At 34.8% G+C, this 21,362-nt stretch overlaps 2 protein-coding genes across 2 annotated transcripts in view; both read left to right on the forward strand.

Moving 5' to 3' along the window:
* LOC145665322 (uncharacterized) overlaps positions 1 to 21,362 on the forward strand; it is a 170,770-nt gene that overhangs the window by 59,977 nt on the left and 89,431 nt on the right. The window lies entirely within an intron of this gene.
* LOC145663679 (uncharacterized) lies at positions 5,536 to 13,554 on the forward strand. Its single transcript, XM_081729775.1, has 2 exons — positions 5,536 to 5,788; positions 10,516 to 13,554. The coding sequence occupies exon 2, from the start codon at positions 10,558 to 10,560 to the stop codon at positions 12,904 to 12,906; it is 2,349 nt and encodes a 782-aa protein (XP_081585901.1). The 5' UTR covers positions 5,536 to 5,788; positions 10,516 to 10,557; the 3' UTR covers positions 12,907 to 13,554.

Genomic DNA, 21,362 nt, shown 5'->3' on the forward strand with positions numbered 1-21,362 from the left:
GGGAGGACCCCGAGAAAACCCACGCACACGGTGTTTGTCCACCACAAAGTTCACTTGGCGGGGGCTGGGATCGAACAAAAAAAATATGATTTATATTTCAAGATTATCATTGTCACAACTTGCAACAATTTTCTATTCACTGCTGTTTTGAAAAAATGGCCGCCATTTTGAAATTTTACGTTGGATCATCGCCAAAATATATACAGCTAATTCAAAGTACCTCGTGCTTCTACTCTAAAAATTTCGACTTAAAAGACCGAAAATTGCGCTTTGCAGCGTGCATACCCGCTATTTTGAAAAAAATAAATTGACTCCATTTTGAAATTTTACGTTGGTATGCCGCCAAAATCTACACAGGAAATTTAGTGTGTATCGTGCTTGTACTCTAAAAATTTACACTTAAAAGATCAGAAGTGATTCCCTGCACTATGTGTGGTACAAGCAGACGAACGAACAAATGCAGATTGAATCATCCCCGAAGCCTCAGTGACGTTTGCCAAATATGAACACCAAATATATTAATTTGACAGCGTAAAATAAATGATTTTTATTGTTGAAGTTAACTTTCAATACCTTGTGCGTTCAATTACAGGAATGTCCCGAGCACTTGTTGCAAGAAGGATCTTTCCAGAAAATTAATTTAGGACCATTAAGAAAGATATAATCCATATTTTATAAAATAAACTAGCTTTTGGCTAGCTGCATTTCTTTCCCTATTTCAACTATTTAAAAGATAAGATTTTATATCCCAAGAAAACTCCCATTTAAATAACAAGGGAATTTCTTCATCACCCGTTAGACCCCTAAAAATATTAAAAATATTCACTTTTGGCTATTTTCCTGTCGGTTAGTCCTGGAATGCTATAATCATGCCGGAAGGGCCTAAACGTTTTGGGGTGTAGAAGACGTCCCATATAAATAACATGGGAAAGATTTTTCAGTTCCCCATAAAACCACTCTACGGTTGGAAATTTTTATTTCTGATTTTTCACTTAGGTAACGCTTACAAAAACGTACAAGCATACCGAATTTAAAGATTTTATTCCAATTCTAAGTACCGGTACCTAAAACATGAGATTATGTTTTTTTTTTTTTAAAGGCCCATTTAAATAACATTGGGAAATTCTTCATCCACTCTTTAGACCCCCTCAAAATTAAAAAATATTCACTTTTGGCAATTTTCCTGTGGGTTTGTCCCGAAAAGCTACAATTATGTCAAATTTAACCATTGTAGCCCTACAGGAAGTGCTCAATAATTTGGGGGTGTAAAATGTGTTCTATATAAATAACATGGGAAAGATATTTCAGTTCCCTATAAAACCACTCTAAAGTTGGATTTTTAAATTTTTACTGATTTACTTAGGTTCTGCTAAGAAAACGTACAAGCATACCGAACTTCAAGTTTTTATTCCAATTCTAAGTACCCAAAACATGAGATTATAGGTCCAAAAAAGGCCCATTTAAATAACATGGGGAAACTTTTTATCCCATCTTTAGACCCCTTAAAAATTAAAAATATTCACTTTTGGCAATTTTTCTGACCGTTAGTCCCAGAAAGCTACCATCATGCCAAATTTAATCATTGTAGCCCTACAGGAAGTGCTCAATAATTTATATCAGCTCATGTAGTTTTATATATAGTTAGGATGTTTCAGAATGTCTTAAAGGAAATTAAATATCTTACACCATAAAATAAATAGCTATATTGTTGAGGTATTCAGTTCCGATGCTTTGTGCGTTCAATTGGAGGAATTTCCCGTGAACTTCTTTCGGGACGTTTTTTTTTTTTTTTTTTCCTCCTCCCTCGAAAATGCAGCTCCCTTTACTGTACATCGAAACTTCCACTAGTACGAAAGTTCGAATTCAGCACTTAAAATAGTAAGGGGTACGTAGTTTTCGGAACTCTGAGCATCGAGTTTCCTAAATTTGACGAATTTTTACGCTTTTGTTGGTGTTGATTCTACAGAATGCTTATTTGAAGAGTACCTACAAATAACTGCACTAAACTGTTGTTGTTGGAAAACTAAATTTTATTGAAGAATACTTGTGTTACCATCAAAGGTAAGAAATAATAATAATAGTTTTACTAATGCACTACATGTTTACTGGTAGTACCGGCATCTATGGCTTTAAACGCGTCAAACGTATAAGGGACAACGTTCCTCTGCGTCGCCGAGTTGGCGAGCACACGATTCACGGAAAGTATTTTCTAAAATATAAAATTGCTTTTTTTTCTTCCTTCAAATAGGCTATAAGCATAATCCATACATTAATTTGTTACTTAATTATCTCAAGCCAAGGTTAGGGGTTTTTTATTCATTCAGTGCATTCAGAACTTGATAAAGGTCTTATGTTGAATGTTGTATACCTTAACGGGAAAGCATTCAATTCGCCCAAGGAAAGTTCAAAATCTGATAAAAATCACTTTCAATGTGATCATCTTGGTTGTATCAGTAATATATTAAGAAAAAGCTCAAAAACCCAGGTGGGTTTTTTCAGGTGGGTCCAACCCGAAAAAACCCGGTGGGTTTTTTCGGGCTGGGCCCACTTGGGCAAACCCTGATAAAGATATGAATTATTTGAGTCCACTTTGGCTCAGACTCATTTATACATAAATAGATACCAAAGATACTTCTCATTTCACTAAATGCCTCTCGTGGGGTATGTAACCCCCCCCCCACACACACACACACAAAGTACGGCATTTCGATGTAATTTATCAATAGTAAACATTGAAACGAAACAACATTTAGAATTTTTCTTTGATTGCAATTACATAACAATAATACCAACTACAAAAAAAAATCACAAAACAAACGTTTATAAACTTATGCAAAAAAAGTTGCTTTTGTAGCATAATCTTTTTGAATAATGAATGGGGAATTTAGATCTGAATATAATACGAATAATATACGGGAGTGAAACGTGATAACCCACAAATGTGTGTTCATCAAGATTTTACAAACACACACTTTTACGAACATTTTTCGTTTTTTGGTTTAAACTAGTTGGTTTTTTTGAAAAAAAAAAAAAAAAAAGCTGGTTTAAGCCTTGGTTTAAACCAGCCAACCCTGCCGAGCGAAGTGACGATGCCCAGAAAATGAAAACGGGGGTGCTCTAAAAATGAACAGTGACGAATTCGAATGCAACTTTAATGTATTTTTATTGGCTGAAACGAAAGGTCAATCTTGTCGCGGAAGAAAATCGGACCAGGGGGAAGGGTAAGATGGTTGTGATCGGTGCTCTGCACGAAGCCAAGTCTTTGACCCGAAGGTCTCTGGACAAGGTGAACTCATGGTGCTTGTCTTCAACGGTATGATGATGACGTCCTAAGAATGGGACTTACAGTTTATCGAGAGATCCTCAACTCTTGTGTCCCCAACCGGCAATTGAACCTGAGGCTCCTTGATTCCAAGACGACGAGCTTATCCACTCATCCACAGAGGGCACAGAAGGGGGTATAATCCCCCTTCAAAAGGGGTGTATCCCGCGTGAAACTCCAGGTCCCATCCTTGGAAGCTCAACAACTTGTTCAAAACGTTAACTTAATTCACTCACACTCAATTACTATTCAAACAAGTTTTCCCAGGGCAACGTTCTCACTTAAATCAAATTCAATGACTTTTCTAAGTTTTACACGTCACTACTCAGAACTTCCAGTTACCCCAGTACGATAGATATTTGTACTTGTGTGTAGATACATAAAAACATATCTTTATGAACAGAAACATAATACCAAGAAAAAAATAAGGTAGCGAACGTCGCATGGAAATAAAGATAGGTCTACATCAGAATATTTCACTGTACTGTTTCCTTAACTTGTTTCATGGTTGCCACATCAGCCTGTAAGTTATTTCAAAAGAGATCTGACCAACCTAGCTAGCTTTTTTTTTGGGGGGGGGGGGCAATTCTAGTTTCTGAGTGACAATCACAGGCTAAGTAACCTACGTGTGAATCTGTATTTTCATGGCCAATTCTAGTTTTCAAATGGCGGTTACAGGCAAACCAACGTATGATATCTACACATGTTTGCACCTGTAACAACAAAACCAGTACCAGGTTTCTTGCATCGAGCGCGGACTATAAACTAGCCAAAATGTATTTGGAACAGTTTATGTGGATCTCTTAATCTATAGTCGACATCGTTCATGCAAATCAAAGATAAAATATGCATTCTATTAATGGAAGAAAAATAATTTTAATACTCACCTTCAATAATAAATACGATGTCATCGAATTGATGGTAAAACCACAACAAACAACAGTCATAAATATATTTCCTACTTTTCCCTCGCTTCGCACCGCTTGTGGCGCCATACGGTGTTATGGTTTTAAAACTGTGAACAGTTGACAAACAATCTGCGTACTCCGATCGACATCGATTCGACATAGATCGAGGCCGAATCGAAAAATTACTTTTTCAAATAATTGCCACAGAGCCATCAAAATGTTAATTTCATGTGTTTCAAATTTATTCATTGGAAAAAGGAAATGTTTCCATGCTTTTTTCTTTTTGGTGGGCAAGCCTATTTATATCCCACGTGGGACCTATATCGGTAAATTAACATCGGCAAGCCCACCAAGTTCCCACGTGGGACCCATATCAGTAAATCAACCTCGGCAAGCCCACCAAGATCCCATGTGGGACCCATATGGGAACTTGGTGGGTTATTGTGGGCCAGTTTAGATCCACGACGCCGACATTGGCCGATGTCGCACAAATATGGGTCCCACGTCGGCGTGCTACTGGGGCAGATGTATTATGAATAGTTATATATGAATGGAAATTACCAATTTAAGAACAACATAGCACAATGGACAATTCAGTGAGCTTCTACCGTGTATTAAGCAGATTGTATAAAAATTGATTTCGTTTTATTCGATGTAATTATAAAACAGAAGCAGCCCGTAAAACGCTGCTTGCTAGTTTGTTCGCAAGTTAATATGGAGGGTGTATTTTTGTTGTAGTTGTTTTTTTGCTTGTTACTTAAGATGTTCTGCAAATAACTTCAATAAGTTTGGAAACTGTTTGTCTTAACTTGAGCCAGGGGTGGATCCAGGCTGAATATTTGGGGGGTGGTCGTTCGAAATCAAATCAAGGTAAGAGTGTATTGCAAAAAATAATAATAATAATAATAATAATAAAAATAAATAAATAAATAAAAAAAGCAACAACTTTAGAAAAGGAGAAGTAGCTATTGCCTGCAATTTCTAGAACAGAAATGGCCACCTGCGATTTCAAAGGTGGACATTTTTTTGAGCAAGAACGCCAATGTAAGTAATTTCTTGCAATTTATTGCTTTATTTGACTTCTGCAACAAAAAAGGCCTACCTATTTTAGGTTTTATTTTACATTTATAATATTTAGGTTTTATTTTTAAAATAGAAATATGCTATTCTGGGGGGGGGATCGCTCCGCCCCCTGGATCTGCCCCTGGCTTGAGCATATGCGTGAAGTGGTTTATTACGAACAGAACAAAAAGAATTGTGAAAGATAGATTACAAGTAATCCGGTTAGAAACACTGCTGCTTGCATTTTAGTTCCAAAACTGGCCGCCCGCACTCGTTCGCTATTCAGGTAATACCTTGGCCCTCGATGCTGGCGAGAAAAACAGGCTACGGCGCTGGAAGATGACGTCAGAATCTTAGTCCGATCATGGCTGATAGTGCATTATGAGCTAATGGAAGTGCGCTTGATTTGAATTGTGTTTAAGTTAATTGTAATAAAAAACATTTTCAATTTTTGAGTGCAAGAATAGGAAACATTCTTGAAGAGCTTGAAGATAAGGTAAGTTTCAAATTGTAATTTAATAATAGTTTTTTGTAGGCCGTTAAGTTGATACCTGACGACGATTGAGGTTTCGGTTGTGTTCACATGTGTACTTATTTGATGTTAATAAGATTTTATAGACGACTATTTGGTACTGTATTTAATACTTAAGTAATCTTATATTTCTTCCAAATCGTGAGTTTTACATAGTGTTATTTGGGGTTTAGATAATATTGTGTAATACGAAAATTGTATATAATAATTAGTTACTTCTTGTACTTTTGATAGTATATTGAAAGGCCTGGTATTTAAGCAGATTACTACTGTTCTTAAACTAGAATTCCTGGATGAATCTTACGAAAACTTCGGGTTAAATTCCAAAGTTGGGCGTCCGTTTCTAGCGACATTTTTAAAATTTACAGGAAAGATATGGATAATTTGATCGTTTGTGTGCTTGATAATATATAAGAGTCTCAAAAAATCTGTTTATTTGTTATATATAAGCGGTTATAAACATGGGACTATACGGCGAGCGGAGGGAACTACTTGGCGCAAGGTAACCGAACAGTTGTATTGTGGGAAAGAAACGAGCATTTATGTTATCAACATGGCGAATGTACAAGGGCAATGAACTAGCAGTCTTAACATTTGTGAAGCAATACGTTGATAACGAGCAAAATCTTTTAAAAGTTTGTGAAGAGCACGGATTAATGAACCTAATAACAAATTGCAGAAAGTGTGGAAAGGAGATAACAGCGAAAAAACGTGGCGAAAGCGGACGCCCAACTTCGGAATAAATGCCAAAACTTCTATCAAAAATCATTCTTATGACTTGATTATTATTTCATAATCTTGTTTTGGTGAAGATTTGAAACTCGTTTTCATTGAGCAGTCCTTACAGAAAACCACTTCAATATAAATGTATATTTTTTAAACTCAATATTAGTTTTCGTTCTCGCTAATTCATAGTGAAAACGTTGCTTTATTGTGCAAGTGAAACCGTAAAGAAAATGAAATTTTGGTCAATGAGATGACAATAAAAGGGGGTTATGTCTCGTTGAGTAGGTCCAGAATATAGCAAAAACCGACAACATTACAGGAAAGAAGTGCGGCAGTGAATAAATGAATTTTAATCGTAATTATTGGTTAGAATTAGTTTTAAAATATATTGTTTGGAAGTTAAAAATGATTAGAGTTGTTGATACTATTGAAGTGTTCGCCTAGTCACGCGTGGAAGTAGTCACTATAGTACAAGTGGCATTATTTGTTGTACGAGTACAAGGGAGCAAAGTCACAAGTTTGGAGGCCTTTAAAAGTTGAACCTACTCAACGAGAAAAAGGCCATAAAAGTAATGACAGTGGTATGGAAAAATCTACAGAAATAGTTTCGAAGTCTAGAGTGGACTCGTATGATCAAAACGTACGTGGTGCCTGGAAAATTTGGCCTTCAAGTAGTTTTAGGTGGTCAGGCTTTTTTCTAAGAAATTGTTACAATTTTGCTAATTTCTCTTTATATCTTAAAGTTGAATGGAGTTTACGATACTGCGTTAAGTTATGTTAAGGTCTGGGTTAGTTTATGTTCAGTTAGTAGATTACGGTAGACTAGGTTAATTGAGGTTATGATATAGTTTTATAACTTCGCTATTTTTTGTTATTATTAGGCTAGATAAAGTTAGGTTATGGTGGATTAGATTAGAGGGTATTACTTTAGCAGACGGCTCTACCAAATTTGTATTTATGGACGGATTTTTTTTTTTCACTAGATTTTGGCCCCAACTGCTACGAAACGTAGCTGAGCGAGCGAAAGGGGTTAGAAGTCCCGCAGGGTTAGTTTTTTCCTGCCTTTAAGTTACACACAATTGGCGTTGCGACCATTGCAGACGGCTGTTTTCCAAAACTTAACATACACTTACTTGTATTTCGTTCCTTGCTTGTATTCAGCCGCCTTTTGCCTTGTATTCACTCCCAGATACGATTTATTGATTTTAAACGGCTTAACTTTAGTTACTTCCCTCCACTATCAGACTTAGAAAAAAATTCTTAATTCATACTACCGACTTTGCAAATTAACTGCATTTGTATACTGAGATAACGTTGTCCTTTTAACATTTCAATAGCTACAAAATGACACAGAAATGAAAATTTTGGTGTAGATATTTTTTTCGTTCCTCTGTGGCATAGTCCTATTTTGCTAGTCCACCTTACCAATGTGTTTTTTTTTTTTCGATACAAGTAATTAGTGCTAAGGGTGCTTAAAAACATCTAACTAGAGTTAGTAATACAACGAATATTGGTAGAATTCCGTAGGCTACTGTCCATTCATTAATTTTAAATTCTAGTTTGATTATTCATTCATATCAGTAAGTTGAACGAAAGCAATTACGTGGATAATCATCTCTGGAATATTCACTGCCTTTCATGACATTGTTGTTGGTGACAAATTGTGTCGCGGATTATGAGGGCAACGCGATACCCTGTGATTGTTGTAAAACCACTTTTTAGTGCTAAACGATGTTTCTTTTGAACTCACTTTAGCGACATCTACATTCACCATGCAAATTTGAAAACTTGTTTTGATTCGAATCCGGGTAAAAACTGAGCACGATGGTACTTATCGCAACTCAGGAGGCGCGAAGAGATTGTGGGAATGCTCATGAAACTAAAATCCACCGATACAAATTACTTGTTAAAGTCTTGCCTTGAAACAGACACACCTTTCGTGCACATAGGATTTAAATTACCTCTTCCTGTATGCTATGACAATACTTCGTATTATTGCACACAAGTTTTCCACACTAATAAATATGTTATTCCCTCTTTACCCACTAACAGTTTCCGTAAATTGAGTACTACCTGGATACTTTGTAGGTATGCCATTATATATATATTCAGTTTTTAAAAACTAAAAATCAGTTCCAAGCATGTGATTATTAATTAATTAATTTCACGTCACAAGTTGATGCAAACGTAAATTAATTCCTTATGTTTACAAGGTCTATTTCTGAATGTAACAAATCGTTCTTAAACTTTATACTACGTTATGTTGTAGGAACATATCAGCCAGAGAGTTGGCTGGTTTAAACCTTGGTTTGAACCAGCTGAAAAAAAAATGGTTTAACCCAAAAAACGAAAAATTCGTAAAAGTGTAAGTGTTCGTAAAATCTTGATGAACACACATTTGTGGGTTATCACGTTTCACTCCCGTATATTACTCCTATTATATTCAGACCCTTTCATTACTCAAATAGATTATACTACAAAAGCAACTTTTGTGTTATGAATGTTTCTTTTGTAATTTTTTTTTTATAGTTTGTTATTATTGTTATGCAATTGCAATCAAAGAAAAAATCTAAATATTGCTTCGTTTTAATAATGTTTACTATTGATAAAATACATCGAAATGCTGTACTTTGGGTGGGGGGGTCTTACAAACCCTCGAGAGGCATTTATTGAAATCAGAAGTATATTTGGTATCTATTTATGTATAAATGAGTCGGAGCCAAAGTAGGTTCAAATAATGCGTATCTTGATTCACTTTTCTTATTGATATGCAAATTAAGTCATTGTATTTCCTTAACTTCGACTAATAAAAGTCGTAGTGAACTAACGTTGACTAAATTTGTTTTTCTGTACTCTTCAGTACTTTGAAATTGGCCATATGCAATTCTGTATTGGTTTAACTTTTGTTCTGAGTTTCTGAAACGACTCTTGACAGTTATATTAACAAGTATGTAAAGAACTGTACAACATATTTTTTTCAATCAGGAGTCCTTCGCGAGTGAGTCGGCAGACATATCGCATTTGTGGCCAGTTAGTCGCGGTTTCAAGTTCAAATAGAGGATAATTTGTCTCGGATGTAAGCCGAGAAGCGGTTTGGATTCCGCCTTAAGCTTACGTGACCCCTTCCAGTATAACCCGGTTGTTGCATAACACCAAGGCGAAGCAAACCAATTTTTGTCCATGTGGGATGTAAATACATAGAGCAAATTATTTAAACCAAAAAGCCTGGTTTAAACAAAAAAAAAACGGGTTTTTTGTTTTTTAAATAAAAAACACGGTTTTTCCAACCCTTATATCAGCATATGTATCAGAAGAGCGCAACTGAGTATGTTTAAAATAACTCATGGCTCAGTTCTTGGTGTTATATTCCAATGTATGATTAATATATATATAGGGTGTCCCAGATAACATGTTACACAGCTTGTTGGTAGATTCTTTGAAACAAATTGATTTTCTTAATACCGTGTCACTGATGTTTCCTGTATTCATTGCACTAATTGTATACACAGCACCTTGCTGCAATATATTATCACCATTGTTGCCCAGTTTTCAATTGCAATTACTATTTTTATAGTCAATGGTGCCTCGCAATTGGCAACCCTGTATCTTACAAACGAAGTCGTGGTCTAGAAAATGGTATTAAGAAAACTAAACCAGTTTGATCCAAAGAATCTACCCACAAGCTGTGTAGCATGTTGTTTGGGAGACCCTACATATGTATATCATTGACAATTGATCTGGCATCGAGAAAGTTGTGTGGTTACCGGTCATGTAATCTATCACTAATTATTTTTACTGCCATTTATAACACAACAGCCTTTTTTTTTCTTCAAAAGACTGATTTACTTAGTAAATATGTATGTTCATGTAATATTAATAATATTCATTTTTAAAATGTACTAAATACACGTGTTTGTAAATCGTATTCAGATATTTCACTGACGCTTGTTTAATTTTATTTATAGATTGAACGAGGAATTTATGTGAGCTATCTGCTTGCCATCATCATGCCTCGTCACTGTAGCGTGAGTGGATGCAAGTCTAATTATAAAAGTGAGCAAAGTGATTCCACTGTTACCACTTTTTTGCTCCCAAAATCAGAGCCATTAAGAAGTCAATGGATTAGGAAAATACCTACCGATTTTACCAGGATAAAAAATCCAGTGATATGTATAAAACATTTTCATGAATCTAACATAATTCGTCACGATACATTTGTTGTGGGTGGTGAAGTGAAAGTGTTTCCTAGAAAAATACCAAAGTTGAAGGAAGGAGCAGTGCCAAGTATTTTTCCCAACTTGCCACAATATCTTTCCTCTACTCCCGGTACATCAAAAAGGTTGGAAGAGAAAGAGCGGGATCGCTTTGAAGAAGCTATCAGACAAAGTATTATAGAACATAAAGAATATGTGGCTAAAACGGCGATAAATTCAAGGAAAGATGTAGTGTGTTACTTCCTTAAAGAGAGTATTGCAGAAAATTGGGCGTGTGTGACTAGTGCACAAAAAACATCATTTTGTTATATTGATCTTACAAAAAAAGTACCTTGTATTTTAGGATCTCTTGTAGTATTCGATACATTAGAGTTTAATATGTATGTACATCAAACAGAAGTGCGAAAAACTCTACTTCCAAAAGGGTTACAAAAACTAAGTTCTGTAAATATTTTAGAAGATTTAATGAAATTTCTTGAGAAAAAAGTAGTATTAAACACAATAGATGAAGTTGACTGTATTGATGCTGCTATTTCTGTTCTTCAGTCTTGTGATTCACCTCAAATACATTTTATTTGTGAACAGCTTAAACATAACCAGGTGCCAAAACCTAAGAGATGTTATAGAGACAATACTATGTTGTTAGCAGTTTCATTATATATACATTCACGATCAGCCTATATTGTTCTTTATAAATGTAAATTACTTTGTCTGCCTCACCCAAGAAATCTAGAAAAATTAATTTGTAAATATTCACTCGAAGGTAGCTCTTTAGAAGGTAGTATGCGGTACCTGCAAGCCAAATTGCCTTTTTTGTTAGAGCATGAGCATGTACAGAATTACAGTTTTAAGGGTGGATCAATATATGGGTCTAGTCAGTTAAATCCTAACAAGGTTGCAAAAACAGCTCAAGTTTTTATGATTTCTTCTGTGTTTTCTAAATTTAAAGATGTGGTCAGTATTGTACCTGTTCATGGCCTTACAAGTGAACAATTGAAAAACTTGATTTTAGAAGTTATTTTTGCTCTTGAGAAAAATAGTTTTCAAGTGTTAAGTGTAATCTCAGATAATAATTCTGTAAATTGCAAAGCTTTTGAGTTATTAAGCCCGAACAAAATTCTTGAACCGAGTATTTCTCATCCAGTAGATAACTCTAGACTCTTATTTTTTATTTTCGATACCGTTCACATCCTGAAATGCATTCGAAAAAACTGGCTTGCCAAAAGAAATGATGGACGCAGTGTAGTGTATCCTGATATGAATAATGAGAATGTTCTTTTGAAAGCACAATATAAGCATTTAGAAGTGTTATATAGTGTGGAAAAGAAGTCTGTTGTAAAATATGGTCATATTTTGTCTTGCAAGTGTTTGTATCCATCTAACATACAGAAACAAAACGTAAAACTAGCTTTAGATATAATAAATGAAAAGAATGTAGCAGCTTTAAGAGCTATTGCTGTACATCATCCTCAGTTATTTCCTGGGTATGAGGAAACGTGTACTTTTCTGCTTATTTTCTGTAAATGGTGGAAAATAGTGAATGTTCAAAGCGTTTTTGAGGGAAAACGATTCAATGACCCAGACAGGGAACCTGTAAGAGGAATAGACTCCTCATCTGTTGATTTTCTTCGTACTCTATCCATGTGGTTAAAAACCTGGCGACAGATTGTACCTATAGCTGATGCACTAACAACACAAACTTTTCAATCTTTAATTACAACGACGGACGCATTTTTGCAAATGATACCCTATGTATTTCATAACTACAGAACAGACTACCTGTTGTTGGGAAAATTCCAAACAGACGACCTTGAAGGACGTTTCGGGAACTACCGGCAAATGAGTGGTGCTAATTATTATATAAGTTATGTCCAAATTCTAGAGAGTGAAAGGAAGCTTCGTTTTAAAAGTCTACTTATGTTAAGTTCCAGTAATGTTTCCATTCCATTGAAATCTCTTCTTCCAGTTGAGAATTTTGAAGATGTTGAAGTTGATATTAGTGCGTTCGTTGGTGCTCTTGAGCATGATTTTGTATTAGAACAAATACCAAGAGATGTGATCCCCATTCTAACTTACATATCTGGTTATGTAGTTAGAAAGGAATTGGAACGTAAGAATTGTGTAGAGTGTAATTATGGGTAGAATCTGGAAAAGAAGTTGATGTCGAAGTTCCCATTGATCTTATTAAAGAAATGGATCGCGGAAAACTAATAGTCCCAACAGAATGTGCGCTTTCTGCAACTGCTATTGCATGGCATGTTCTACAAAAGCTCCTTGAGTATCACGAGGTTTTATTTCTGTCTACACGGAATCAATTGTCTGTGTTACATCAATTAAGTGTGATCAAACTATTACAAAACAGCTATGTCATATCTTTCAAACTAGAGGATGTATGCCAATGCAAACAAACTTTGCGAGATGTGTTATCAAATATATGTTTACGTACCAGTAAAATAATGCTTGGAAATTTGATAAAGACAAAAAATGACTTTCAAAGGAACTCACATGTTTCCGGTAAGAAAATAAGAAATTGAGTAAATAATGTTGTAAATTGTGTGTGGTGTACTTTAATATAAATGTATATGAATTACAGCAGAATTTGATACATTTTTTGAGCTGATTTTAATATTTCTTAACTGATAATTGTCTGTTCGGTTATAAGCTTAAGTAGTATTTGTAGTATCAGATAATAGTACAAAATCGTTCAGCTGTTGCATAACTATTTGTTCTGGATCTTGTAATTTTTATTGTAATTTAATATTGGTTAATACATTTATGAATAATCCTGAATTTTGAGCTTCTTGCTACCTGAAATAGTATGTACTTTTTCCATAAATTGCTGGAACATATATATTGTATTTCCCCTCTTTTTTTCCTACGCGCCAGTCCGAACTAGCAAAACCACTGTAATTGTATAAAAGTCATGGCACTTTTAGCTGGTATATTAATTATTCGGTTAGGTTTATTAGTTTAAGGTACTTGCTACCCATAAACTGCAAATAATATAGAATCTATGTTTGTTAGAAGTATTTCCTGTGAACTAAAACAGAGAAAATTCAGCGATACAATCTTGTCTTTCTTTAAAAAAAAAAAAAAAAAAAAAAGTTGCGAAATTGTATCACCGCAATTCCTTATTACTAAGAATGATTGATTTTATGGTTGCGCTATAGACGAAACGAGACAGAGCTCTACAAATAGGAACTCATGTACTTTTCTACGTGAGACATTACTTTCTCTACATATTTTCCAGACGAGATATTCTGAACTCTTATCTCGTACACAGTCCTAATTATTTTCTACTAATTATTGACCATGAAACCAAATGCTACATCCACTGGGCCAACTTTGCGAGATACTAATTTGAAAACCAGATTTTGTATTGCATCCAAGTAAGCACTGAGCATGGCGGTGCGTGACACAGCGGAGTGGGCGCTAAGAGATGGTGGGAATTTTGTATAAAACTAACAATAACCCAACGAACATGCCTTTCTTGCACTTACTATAATGTGGTGTTACGTGTTCCTGTAGGCTATGACAATACTTTGTATTTCTGCCTTATAATTGTACTTTGTTTTCCACACCAATAAAAATGTTACATAATTCTTTCTTTTATCTACTAACAGTTCCCGTAAATTGAGTATTGCCCGAATACTCTGTAGCTTCACCATGGATAATGTCTATATATGCACATGTTTAGTTATAAAAATTAGTTCGTAGCACGCATTTTTTTTAGATTGCGCATAATTGTATAGGTTAATGCATAGTAAGTTATTAAATAAGTCAAGTGAATAAGAAAATAGTTTTTTGTGCATGAGTTATGTTTATAATGCATACTTTAGCAGTGTCAACCTGTTACCCGACACCATTGGGTTAACTTGTATAAGTTGTTATAATATGCTGCTACGGCAGGGCAAAGCTGGTGGAAAAGCGTGAACTGCGTAGGCTATTTAATAGGCGTTAACAGCCAAGGACTTTCACGAGTTTTATTTCTCCGTCCAGAGATGGAGTTAGCATCGCAGTCGGTCTTGCCTCCGCTCGCAAAAACGCGTGTGAAAATGTTTGTTGTTTAATTCGATGTTGCCATCTCAATAATGAAAAAGTGTTAAATACAGTCAAATCAGTTGACAAATAATGAACATAAAGAACATAATTGTTTTATATATACACAATTCTTCTGTATATTTATACGTGTATGTTTGTGTGTATTGGTAAAAATAAGTCATAGTTTTCGTCTAATAATAAGAAAACAGTCTATAACATGTCATGAAATCTCAAACACCCTCCAATCGCCCCTTTTTGTTCCAAGCCTCGTTTAGAAAGGAAAACGCCTGTGGGGGCGTTAAGCCATTGTTAAGAACCAGTGATCGAAATAATGAAAATAATTTCAAGATTCTCATCATTATTCGGACCCCCTTGAAGTCTCAGAAAAAGGGAAAAAAAGTACTGAAAGTTTTTGATAAATGGGAATTTCTTGTTTTATCTTCATTCTTGTACATTTTCAGAATACGAAATACCAGTAAATTAAATACATTTAAGTAGAGAAAAGGAAGAAATGAAATGATTACTTGTTCTGTATTGCTTGGTATATAATGTGTTTCTATGGAGTATCTGATACGTTTTATTATTATTATTATTATTATTATTATTATTATTATTATTATTATTTCTCTGTGCACGAAAACGCGTACCAATGAGTGCAATATCGCGCTAATACACTTACGTTATTTTTATTTTTGTAAGTAACCCTTTAACTTCTTCCTTCTGTTCCCAATATTTATATATTTTCAACCCATCAAGTCTTTTCTTCTGTTACGAAATAAAATACTAATGTATTTAAAAACAGATTTTGTTCGATTTAGAGATGGAAATTGTACAGTAATTTGACTGTCCGCAGATGTACATCAAAACCCGATTACCGTACGAAAAAGTGCGATAATTTTAAATCTTGAGCTCTTATTCCTCAATATAGTCCCAAAAACTATTACTGTTTGTAATAAAACAGTAATACTACTTTTTAAAGAAGGAAAACGTTCCGTTTAGCTGATTTTGAGGAAAAAAGAAAACACTACTCAGCCGAGTAAGGAAGTTTAAAATGTCGGGGGAAACCTATTTTATTACGCTTCCCTAACAGATAGATAAAGGGAGTAAGGCATATGTTTACATCTCCCGTGACTGCAATAGCATTATTTATTCTTTTATTCATGTTTATTTATACATTATGTTTGGAGGGTTCATTTCACATATACAGTACAAAGAAAATTTATATAGTAACTACTTTATGTACAAAAAGATTCTACCGAAGGCGGACCATAGTCAGTCAGCGCCGACAAAAGAAATAACTAATATACTTACTTTTTTGTTTGTAATATTGCCTCCTTTTTGTTTTATTGAGGGCTGCAAAATGAATCTTATGTACCTTTGACCCCCTCAAACTCTATCAGAATTGAGGGAGGGGCACCTCTCTTGGTCCTTCATCTTGTTACGCCACTTATCCTGCTGGACAAAATATTTTCTATTTATGTCACTGAATACTTGTCAGAATCATTTTATTGAATAGTTTATTTCCCAATAGTATATGCCACACATAGGCGTAAATTGCGCCCCCACAAGCCTTGCGGCCCAGGGGGCATATAACCAAGGGCTATGGGGACTCTGAGGCTTCAAGTTACGCTACTGTTGCCACATATGTTATAACGTTTAAAATATGGTGGTATGTTTTTAGCTGAATCTAATATAATATCTTGTAAATCAGAAAACAATCTTAACAAATCATGAAACTGTTATTCAAAAGAGTACAGTAATGTTAAATATGCCTATATAAAATTTTGTTTATATTATTTATTACGAGAAACCGAATTCAGATATAGTCTTCACCAGAGACGTACGCAGGAATTTATGTCGGGAGGGGTCGAAAGTTTTTGGGCGGGTTCAAATACAATTTGAGGCTAAATTATATTAAACTTTGTATTGCCCCTAAAATTAGACTAAATTTACAAAAATGTCGGGATATTGGGGGGTCCGGACCCACTCCCTGAGTACGTCCCTTGTCTTCACAATCCTGATGTGATGTGATGTGAAATTGGTCATCTCAAAATTTTATCTTGTAGAACACGTTATGCTCTCCTGGTCTGTAGTTTGAATACATGTATCAAGTTCGGATACATGAGAACTTATTTGATTTGATGGGAATTTAATCACTATATATTAAGCACTTATCCAGGTTTTCTTTTCGCGGAGGGGTGACAAGGGGAAGACTCGTAAGCACGTAATTCTAATGTTTTAAAATATCAATTTGTTTTCAAAATAATAATAATAATAATATAATGCAACAGTTCTATTCTTGCTTAAACTTTTCCTTACTTTCCATTATAAGAACCAGTTTAGTTTGAACGAACTGTATTGTGGCACAAAGAAAGTCAAACAAATATTTCCGAGAGATATGTAACTAAGGAAAATGTCTGCGATAGCATATAACAAGAATAACAAGAAAACACTGAGTGTATACTTCTATTACATTTAAAGTTGTAAACAGAACAGAAACGAAATTTTAATCCTATTTAAAAGTGTTCTTTTTTATTCCACCAAGGGGCAATGGTATCACGGTATGTTCTTGGACTTAAAAGAAGACGACAACACATTGACCAAAATTTTGACAGACTCGAAGTAATTTGAAACAAAAGAATCTCAAAAACGTAAAAGTATGTTTATTAAAAACGTGCTTCAGTTTCGGAGGGGACATGAGCCCCCAGGTCCCACCTGGATACGTGCCTGTTATATATACTTGCTGTGGTGGAAGCTTCACGTTGATCTGTTTCAATAGTTTGAATGGTTGTTGCCATAATTCATCGATCGATACAGAGAAAAATACATAGCCTTTCATATCACCCCTAAAGATAAAGTATCTGTATTTGCCTCAGAGACGTACGCAGGAATTTATTGTGGAAGGGGTCCAAATCATTTCGGAAGGTCCGAAAACAATTTAAGGTTAAATTATATTAAAATGTGTAAAATTACCCGTAAAGTTAGACTAAATTTAGAAAAAAGTCGGAATTTCGGGGGGGGGGGGGTTCCGGGCCCCCAGTATCCAACCTCTTCGTACGTCCCTGAATAAATGTATGAAGAAATGTTAGAAACTTTAATTGAAAATTTCAGGGGTACCCTGTAGAGATAGTCAATTCTGAAATAGCCCTCGATCAAGCCATGAAAAGTATTTTTTGGAGAAGGTGTACTTGTTAGAAAATGTTTTTTCTGCCTTATTTTATCATACATGTAATTTCGTTTACGTTATGTTGTTCCTCCATGCATCAATATCCAAACTCCCCCAGCAAAAATACAGAATCCGAGACAAAATTCTGGGAAAACCCCTGGTTGGGGCCGGTGCAGGGCCATACACCGTCGTCTGGTTACTCTGGTTTTATATATATATCATTTGTTATTATTTATCAAATTTAATAAAATTTTGAAACGACAATATAACAAAAAAAAAAGCCATAGAAACCTCTTCTGTCGCCTTGAAATACAAAAGCATCAAATACGAATTGAAAGGATGGGATTTCAAGGAAAAAGAATGGCCCAAAAATTTGTCTTGAGAACCAAGTAATTAGAAGAACATGTTTGGTACTATAGCACCGTGGCGGGGGAGTTCTTTCAATGGTGGTATACCCATCCTTCTTCTGTTCAACGCGCGATCAGTAACCCTCCCCGTGTAGAAGCTGTCACTCACTCCAAAAAACTCGTCCTATAGAGCGGAGATGTTCATTCTTCCCTGACGTACTTCGCGCTCACTGACCCTACTGGTCGATCTCCCCTTCACACTTCTATCCTCTCTACATAAAGATATACACAAAATACAAATGTCAGGAAAAGCAATCGGCAACTGTCGCTCAGCATTCACCGGGCTTGTGACCGCCAAGAATGTGTAACACAGTGATTCTCAAACAATTTACCTCTAGACCCGCTTTAGAAGTCAGTAAAAGTTACGACGTCTCCTCTTTGTATAATACTAATGTCACAAAGTCATTTACGAATGAATATTTTTAAACTTACAAACTCCTTGATATTTTACCGATTTTGGGAGTTGTTACCAAACAGTTTGAGAAACACTGATACAATGTCTTCTTGGCTGCTTTCCCAGTTACCTGGGGCTAGTCAGACTAGCGATTTCTTTATTTATACTAAAATACAAATAATGGTATGATTGTTTGGTTATTCAGCGCAAGAATACAGTTACTACATTATAAACTACATTTAAAAACTTGGAACTTGGAAATAATGTTAAGTGGTTATTTGAGAGTAACATAAGTACATAAGAGTCTATGTGAATAAAAAATATGTAACAGAATATTTGAGTAAAAATAAAGTGTTGCAATGATAATTTTCATTTTATAAATTATTTACACTATTTAGATCATTCTTAGTTCTCTATTTTGAGTCTTTATATCATATAATAATACCCTAAGTTACTTTATTCAATATTAACAAGTACATCAACATGAACAAATTCAAATACATACACAGCTTAACTATAATACAAAAACAACAAATAAACACACATGGTTATATTTCCTAACCATGATCCAGTAAATCATGGCATTTTCCAGCATTTCGAATAACACGATACAAGCAGTATTATAAAACATTACAAGAGTAATTAACGAACTGCAAATATACAATAATAGTAACAATAATTATATACACATGCTAAACACGATTATTTAGAACACAAATTCGTTGCAGTAAGTATGTACATTATTACACCTATTTCATCTTTGCTCGATCATTGTCTTTTTTCTTGGCGATCTTGCTTTGAGCACTTAGGATATATTCCGGGTCTCTGCAGGGCATCCCACGTTGTACCATAGAATCTACTATCTCAGGAAGAATACACTCTTTAAAAAACCGTATAAGTTTCGGTAGCATAACATTTTCCCATAATTCTTCATCTCTTCTTACCTCCACAATGTGTAAAGGTGACTTATCATCAATGTATACAACCAAAAAGCATTTGTCTAATTTTGTAATATTCAACTGGCCCTGAATTTGGTAGTAGTAGTCGCTGTTAGTATTTAGTCCTATAGTTCCGTCTGGAAGGGCTCTAAGAAAAATGCCCCTTTCTTTTTCTTTATCTCTTCAGTGACATCCTTATTTCTGAGTGAAGGAACACACTTTACTTCTACTAACGCATCATCTTCTACTACATATCCTGAAATACGATTAGGAGGGAATTAATTGATAGACTAGAATGAAAAGTTTTTTTAAAAGTAATATAATAATCTGTCTGTCCCTTTTCCATAAACAAAAAGGAAGTGGTTTGGTTTCGTTCAGATTCAGTTAATACCTCTAATTATAGCACACTGAACAAACAGTACTTATTAGAGTTAAACAATTATTATATTATATCAACAAAGAAGTTGAAAAATATTTCTTACCATCTGGACTAGTAGCTAAGAAACTATACTTAGAATCAATATATAATCCTCGTTTCTCTACTGTCACATTCTTCTCCTCCGCAAACTTTCGTAGAGCAACATCTTCATGATTTCTTCCGTATTCTATTGATGGTGTCGATAGATTTCTCTTGTGTAAAATGTCTTTCACCAACACATGGCACGAAGTGTGATCTTTACGTTTCACAACTTTACCGAACGTGGATGACGTTAGACGGTTGCGGCGATGTTCTTCATAAATCGAATTCCCATGCTGTCCGCGGGAGGATACTTCAATAAAGTACTTTCATCTGAATTGACCTAATATGAAAAATAATGTAAAGTATTCTTGAAACAGGACAGGGTGAACTGAAATTTGTAAGCGATATTGTAAGCACAAATAGCTACTTTTCCTACAAATATTAAAAGGAATGTTTATTAAACATATCCTTCAAAATTATCTTTCTCGAGGTATATGTTTGCGAAATATGTAAAAACGAAGTTTCGAGACAACCTGGAATCGTAGAGTTGAAACATATTTTATAATTACATGAATCCACAAAACTGATAGGCTCCCAGAAATTCTCGTAATTTTCTCTACTTACTCAATGTGTATCCATCCACACATAAATTATAAGAATTTTAAAAGAATTTCGCTTGATTTCAATTAGTGGAGCATGACATATCAATTCTGCGATTGACGATTGTCTCTGAAAGAAGAAACAAGTGAGTATCGTTCCACAGTGTGAAACTACGGTAGACTTCCAAACTATACAAATTGCATAGTAAAACTGAAAATAGTAGAGACCGGAAGTAGTTGATTTCTACCACTTTTGGTTTAAATAGAAGATTGTCGAAGGAGATTGTACCTATTGGAACGATGAATCGATTCTCAGAAACCTCTTGTCGATACCTCTTACCGTTTTTGACTTATGACAAATACTGTTGAAACCGGAATTGGCCGATTTGTATAGCTTCCGTTTTAACTTGAAGATTGGTGAAGGAGATAGGACATATTCTTAGGATGCTGAATCGATTTCTGAAAACTGCTTGTCGATAACTCTTACAGTTTTATGTCAATGAAAATCAATATTGAAACCGGAAGTAGTAGTGAATTTCTACCACTTCCGGTTTTAGTGGAAATACAGAAGTCGAAGTGTTTTGTTTCCTTCA

The sequence above is a fragment of the Thermobia domestica genome, chromosome 11 (assembly GCF_964235325.1).
Source record: "Thermobia domestica chromosome 11, izTheDome1.hap1.1, whole genome shotgun sequence".
Taxonomy (NCBI): domain Eukaryota; kingdom Metazoa; phylum Arthropoda; class Insecta; order Zygentoma; family Lepismatidae; genus Thermobia; species Thermobia domestica.